Source organism: Chiloscyllium plagiosum, unplaced genomic scaffold, assembly GCF_037043375.1.
Source record: "Chiloscyllium plagiosum isolate Xiang-an unplaced genomic scaffold, Cpla_swu_hap1 HiC_scaffold_37, whole genome shotgun sequence".
NCBI classification, from domain to species: Eukaryota; Metazoa; Chordata; class Chondrichthyes; order Orectolobiformes; family Hemiscylliidae; genus Chiloscyllium; species Chiloscyllium plagiosum.
Window position 1 is genome coordinate 43,522,132 of NW_028270175.1, and position 7,306 is coordinate 43,529,437.

Sequence of the window (7,306 nt, forward strand, 5' to 3'; positions counted from 1 at the left end):
TTTACCGACAGCCAGTACGCTTTCGGGGTAGTCCATGATTACATGGCAGCATGGAGCCGCCGGAGCTTTATCACGGTCAGTGGTGGCCAGGTCAAACATGAAAATACGGTCCGCGACCTGGTGGCGGCCGCACGCCTCCCCCTGCTCGCTGCGGTGATAAAAATCCAAGCACACCAGCGGGCCACCACCGCTGAACAGCTTGGGAATCATTGGGCCAACCTGGCCGCAAAGGCCGCCGCGGGCGCAGCGCTACCGCCCGCGCATGCAGCACCCGCTACTGAGGTCCGGGATGTGAATGTCCTGGACGTCCAGAATTGCGTGCAGCCCGGTGAGTTAGAGGACTGGCTGGCAAAGGGGGTAGCCCGCGGCCCCGATGGGGTGTGGCGGCACGGCGGCAGGGTCTGGCACCTGCGGCTATCAGAACGACCTTGATGCAATTACACCACGAGCCGTACCACGCGGGCCGCGACGGAACGCTTGCTAGGCTCCAGGCTGACTGGTGGTGGCCCGGTCTCGGCCGCGATGTGGCCAAACACTGCCGCCGATGCGTTGTCTGCGCCCAGCACAACCCGGGGCGGCCCCTGCGCATTCCCCTGGTGCACCAGCCACGGCCCAAGGGGCCCTGGGAGAACCTCCAAGTTGATTTCACAGGACCCCTGCCCCCCAGCCGTGGCAAGAAGTATTGCCTGGTGATCGTTGACCATTTCACGCGCTGGGTAGAGGCCTTCCCTACACGGGACTGTAGTGTTTACTATAGGCCCCCCAATAGCAGCAGAGATGTGGAGAAACAGATTGGGAAACAGATTTTGGAAAGGTGCAGAAGCCACAGGGTAGTAGTCATGGGCGATTTCAACTTCCCAAATATTGACTGGAAGCTCTTTAGATCAAGTAGATTGGATGGGGCGGTGTTTGTGCAGTGTGTCCAGGAAGCTTTTCTAACTCAGTATGTAGATTGTCCGACCAGAGGGGAGGCCATTTTGGATTTGGTCCTTGGTAACGAACCGGGACAAGTGATGGGCTTGTTAGTGGGTGAGCATTTTGGTGATGGTGACCACAATTCTGTGACTTTCACCTTGGTTATGGAGAAAGATAGGTGCGTGCTACAGGGTAGGTTTTACAATTGGGGGAAGGGTAATTACGATGCTGTAAGACAGGATCTGAGGAGCATAAGTTGGGAGCATAGGCTGTCGGGGAAGGATGTCATGGAAATGTGGAACTTTTTCAAGGAACAGATGCGACGTGTCCTTGATATGTATGTACCGGTCAGGCAGGAAAGAAATGGTCGTGTGAGGGTTGACGAGGGAGGTTGAATGTCTTGTAAAGAGGAAGAAGGAGGCTTACATAAGGTTGAGGAAACAAGGTTCAGACAGAGCAGTGGAGGGATACAGGATAGCCAGAAGGGAGCTGAAGAAAGGGATTAGGAGAGCCAAGAGAGGGCATGAAAAATCTCTGGCGGATAGGATCAAGGATAACCCAAAGGCATTTTATGCGTATGTGAGAAACATGAGAATGATGAGAACGAGGGTAGGTCCAATCAAGGACAGTGGTGGGAGACTGTGTATTGACTCGGAAGAGATAGGAGAGGTCTTGAATGAATACTTTTCTTCAGTATTTACGAATGAGAGGAACCGTATTGTTGAAGAGGAGAGTGTGAAACGGACTGGTAAGCTAGAGGAGATACATGTTAGGAAGGAAGATGTGTTGGACATTTTGAACAACTTGAGGATAGACAAGTCCCCCGGGCCTGATGGGATATATCCTAGGATTATGTGGGAAGCAAGAGAGGAAATTGCAGTACCATTGGCAATGATCTTTTCATCTTCACTGTCAACGGGGGTGGTACCAGGGGACTGGAGAGTGGCGAATGTTGTGCCCCTGTTCAAAAAAGGGAATAGGGATAACCCCGGGAATTACAGGCCAGTTAGTCTTACTTCGGTGGTAGGTAAAGTAATGGAAAGGGATAGGATATATGAGTATCTGGAAAGGCACTGCTTGATTAGGGACAGCCAGCACGGATTTGTGAAGGGTAGGTCTTGCCTTACAAGTCTGATTGAATTCTTTGAGGAGGTGACCAAGCATGTGGATGAGGGTAGAGCAGTGGATGTAGTATACATGGATTTTAGTAAGGCATTTGATAAGGTTCCCCATGGTAGGCTTATGCGGAAAGTCAGGAGGCATGGGATAGAGGGAAATTTGGCCAATTGGATAGAAAACTGGCTAACCGGTTGAAGTCAGAGAGTGGTGGTAGATGGTAAATATTCAGCCTGGAGCCCAGTTACAAGTGGAGTTCCGCAGGGATCAGTTCTAGGTCCTCTGCTGTTCGTAATTTTTATTAATGACTTGGATGAGGGAGTCGAAGGGTGGGTCAGTAAATTTGCAGGTGATACGAAGATTGGTGGAGTTGTGGATAGTGAGGAGGGCTCTTGTTGGCTGCAAAGGGACTTGGATGTGATGCTGAGCTGGGCTGAGGAGTGGCAGATGGAGTTCAACTCTGCCAAGTGTGAGGTTGTCCATTTTGGAAAGACAAATAAGAATGCGGAATACAGGGTTAACGGTAGGGTTCTTAGTGAGGTGGAGGAACAGAGGGATCTTGGGGTCTATGTTCATAGGTCTTTGAAAGTTGCCACTCAGGTGGATAGAGCTTGTAAGAAGGCCTATGGTGTATTAGCGTTCATTAGCAGAGGGATTGAATTCAAGAGTCGTGAAGTGATGTTGCAACTGTACAGGACTTTGATTAGGCCACATTCGGAGTACTGTGTGCAGTTCTGGTCGCCTCACTTTAGGAAAGATGTGGAAGCTTTGGAGAGGGTGCAGAGAAGATTTACCAGGATGTTGCCTGGAATGGAGAATAGGTCGTACGAGGATAGGTTGAGAGTGCTAGGCCTTTTCTTATTGGAACGGCGAAGGATGAGGGGTGACTTGATAGAGGTTTATAAGATGATCAGAGGAATAGATAGAGTAGACAGTCAGAAACGTTTTCCCTGGGTACAACAGAGTGTTACAAGGGGACATAAATTTAAAGTGAAGGGTGGAAGGTATAAGGGGGATGTCAGGGGTAGGTTCTTTACCCAGAGAATGGTGGGGGCATGGAATGCGCTGCCTGTGGGAGTGGTAGAGTCAGAATCTTTGGTGACCTTTAAGCGGCAATTGGATAGGTACATGGATGGGTGCTTAAGTAGGACAAATGTTCGGCACAACATCGTGGGCCGAAGGGCCTGTTCTGTGCTGTATTGTTCTATGTTCTATGTTCTATCCGCCACCGTGGCCAGAGTGCTGGCCTTCGACATCTTCCCTCGCTGGGGGGTCCCCCTCCAGATTGACTCAGATCAGGGCACGCACTTCACCGGACGCGCAACGAAACTGGCCTGCCGCCTCCTAGGCATCAGACAGCGCTTCCACGTCCCGTTCCATCCCCAGAGCTCCGGGATGGTTGAGCGCATGAACCGGACCCTCAAAGCGGCGATCGCGAAGGCGATCGCTGAAACAGGGCAGGGCTGGGTGGACGTTCTGCCCTACATACTGATGCGCTTGAGGGCCACCCCAGGCCGCTCCACTGGCCTCACTCCCTTCGAGCTCATGACGGGGAGGGCCATGCGACTACCAGAGAACGTCATGGTCGGGGGAAGACATGGCCCCGCTGAGGGACAGGATGACGCACTATATCAGGCAGCTGGACACGCAGCTGCGGGCCCTTAGACAAACTGCGCGCGACCAGCAGGACATTAGGGACCAGGCAAAACTGCAGCCCGCATCTGCCCGCCCAACCCCTTCCTGGCGTTGGGGACAAAGTCCTGGTCAGGGCCGCTCCCGGCCGACCCGGCTTCGCCCCCCTCCCGGTGGCTGGGACCGCACAAAATCATCCTCACCAGCGACACTTGCGCCTGTGTCGAAATGAAGGGAAAGGGCAGGTGGAAACACTGGTCCCAGCTTAAGCACTACCCTTAAGCCCCGACCGGACAGATACTCCCCCTTGACTTGACTCTAACTCTTTCTCCTTACAGTGCAACGGGTGGACCGGCTCCAGAGAGACCTGCTCCTACACACACTAACCCTACACCCTTGGTAAGGGTGCCTCTCTCCCTCTCTTCCCACAGATCATGCTTCACCGGTGCACCGCTCTCCTCCCTGCTCTCCTCTTCGCCCTCCGACTGGCGCCTTCCTTTCCCGAAATACATGACAACTTCTACCGCCATGGTGTTGCCTTCAACGCGTCCGACGCCATCTGTATTCCTGCAAGGAACAAGCCTGATGTGATCGATGCGTTCTACAACGTCTGGCTGGAGGTCCTCCCGGGCGTACAGACACTCTGTTTATTCTGCACGTCGGAGCGCGACCCGCGGCTGTCCTGCCTCCGGCGTGCTGAGGCGATGGACTTGGGGGGTTGCATGTTCGGGACAATGTGTGCCATACCAGAGGACCTCTCCTCTGCCCCGGCATTTGATGCCTTTACTGTACGGGATTTGTCTGTTTGCGGATATTACGAGCCTACTAATGCCGCGGTAGTCTCTTTGTATTTGTGCTTTCCACCCGCCCCGACCACACCGCCCCCGACCACGACTCCTGAGATATTGCCATGCCCCTCCCTGGGACCGGGGCCCGTGGGGGGACTGGTATTGTGGGATGAGGGAGAGGCCCTTTATGACAACGTCCGACACGAGGTCGTGCCTGTGCTGGTCAATAAATCGGGCATCCGGGTACCGGGCTATTGCACAGCACAGATACGCAACCTATACGCCATGATGGGGAAGGAGGTTATAGAGAGGGCCATAGACGCCATGGGGGCAACCCACTACCGGACCGACATACATAACACGCACACACAACGACACAGACGGGACATAGTCAACGATGCTCTCACAGGACTCAACACGGGGACATCCGTAGTAAACTCCCTAGACATTCAGAGCCTTACCGAAAAGATCGAGCAACTAAAAGGGGTAATGAGGGACCTGCTACAGAGGTCTCCCACAGATCAGGCAGACCAGGCACGCCTGGAGGAAGAGGGAGCGTACACCCAGCTCGACGGCATTGCAGTCCTGGAGACACACGCCCACACCATTAACCGCCTTATAGACCGGGAAAGAGAAAACACGGCCCATATCAACGAGGGGCAGCTGTGCCATGCGTATGGCCTGTGGATGGTAGCCCAGATCCGGCATAATCTTGACCAGGTCCAACGGGGGGAGGTGCCCGACTGGATCGACAGCGCCAAACTGGCCTCACTCGCGGGGCGCTCCGGGCCGCTCGACAGCCGGACTCTGAAGGGTATGACCAGAGTATACCTAGTGGTTCCCAACTGTGAGGTCAGTGAGGCAACAGAAGTCGGGATTGTCCTCCTGATCCCCGTGGTCACCCCAGAGTCGGGGCCATTTCCCCTGTTTCACATTGAGAACATCGGAGTCATACGGGGAAACGCTTCCCTCAACTATCGATTAGCTCACCACACAGCCATATCTCGAAACGCCGCTGTGTACGGGGTGCCGCTTACAGGCTGCAAGCAGCGAGGGGCGATTACCATCTGCCCTCACCCCTTACGAAGGAGTGAAACAGCGGACTGCGGGTTCAACCGGACACAGGGCTGCACCCTTGAAATCGAACCCACGAGCCCCCACTTCACTAGGGCGGGATATGGTGGGGGGGGGGACGATATTGTGTCTCCACTCTTGAAACCTCATTTTGGTATAATGGACTGCAGTGCCCAATTCCCCAGCACGAGTTCTGCTTCACCCCCAGGCGCCCAGTCACGGTTGGGCAAGCTCACATCTCAGAGGTCCGACGACGGAACCCCGAGTCCATACAAATTACTGATAAATTCAGGGACACCCTCAGGAAATATCAGGAGCCTGAACAAGCCCCCATCCCACATTTGGCTGAGGTCTTACGAGAGCCTAGGACCCGGGTAGGACACTCAGTGAAATTGTATCACCAGTTGCAGTCGCATGTGAAGGACCTAGAGGAGATCACAGACACAGCTCTGCAGTCCCAGGGTTGGGAGCAGAGGGTGTGGGATTGGGGCCTGAACGTGAACATCCATCCCTGGATCCGAATCATCTCGCACACCATTGTAGGCATACAGTTACTACTGGCTCTGACCTGGCTCCTGCTGGCATGTCATTCATGCCGCCAGCACAAAAAACGGAAGGCCAGGAAGACCATGCTCCACGCCATCGACTCCTAGCGGGCGATCAAGCACCATGAGCTCACAGGGCTCGAGTTAATGTGACCTTGTCCCGGGACTATCCAAAGGCCCCATGACTGCAGCATGACGGCCGGCGGAATGTACCGGGCGAGGAGCCGACTTTTAAAATATCGGCATCGGGGGTGTGGACGTGTCCAACCCCTTGCCGAAAGGGGGGACTGCAAGCGGGCATCAGAGCCGCCCCGCATTTGCCACGGGACTATGCCTACATCAGGAAATGATAAGAATTCATTTTTGTGTTTTAAACAGCAGTCGCAGCTTTAAACCCACAAAAACTCAGCAGCTGCCGGTCTGCCCACGTGACTGGGAGATGGGAGACAGAGGACAGATAGAATCCACACTAGACCAACATTACCCATGACTCATGGGCCAAAACTCCGGAATTAATTAAATATGGAAACCCATCTCCTAATCACATCAAGAGACTGACTGAAACACACCCATACCCATCGATACGGAGCCATTCTGACACAAAGGACAGGCATCCACCAGACAGGAACGGACAGACCAATACACACCAACACCCCAAGGGAACAAAGGGGGGTGTAGCCCCTGCTCTCACAGAGAGAGACAAGCAGATAATACCCGGACCCGTTTTACATAAACCAATTAGCACCCTATTGTGCGTGCCCTGCAACTCTCCTGGGACGGCAGGAAACATTCTATTCGCACCTACTCCAGTGATGATGGGGATCTATCATCCCATTCATCCTCAAATCCCACACATGCTGACAACTAAAAGTATATAATATGAAGCTGCGCGCGGGAACAGCAGAGCAGCCGAGATTCGGACCTCGGTTGGTCTCCGCCGGCGTTACTGCAGTAATAAACGTTACCGATTGTTGAACCGCACTCTGGGCTCAGACTGATATATTCTGGCAAAATAAAATCCTAATTAATCACAATATGAATTTTTTTTATGATACAGCAATATGTTTATAAAGGAAAATGAAGGATGTATTTAAAATACTGTAGAAGTTTGAGAATTTACTCTGGTTTGGTACTTCACATACAGTTCTGAGGTGTTGTTTTTCAGGTCTGAAACTAAGGTTCTGTCGGTCTTCTCATGTCAATGGAAAATTAGAAAGGCTACAGCACAGAAAGAGA

General features: G+C 53.2%; 1 protein-coding gene across 1 annotated transcript; it reads left to right on the forward strand.

The window, feature by feature from the left end:
- The first annotated feature begins 4,097 nt into the window (after positions 1-4,097).
- LOC148139803 (uncharacterized) lies at positions 4,098-6,178 on the forward strand. Its single transcript, XM_087980178.1, is given in 2 exon segments — positions 4,098-5,633; positions 5,636-6,178. Coding segments are annotated over 2 exon segments (2,079 nt in total).
- The last annotated feature ends 1,128 nt before the right edge of the window (positions 6,179-7,306 follow it).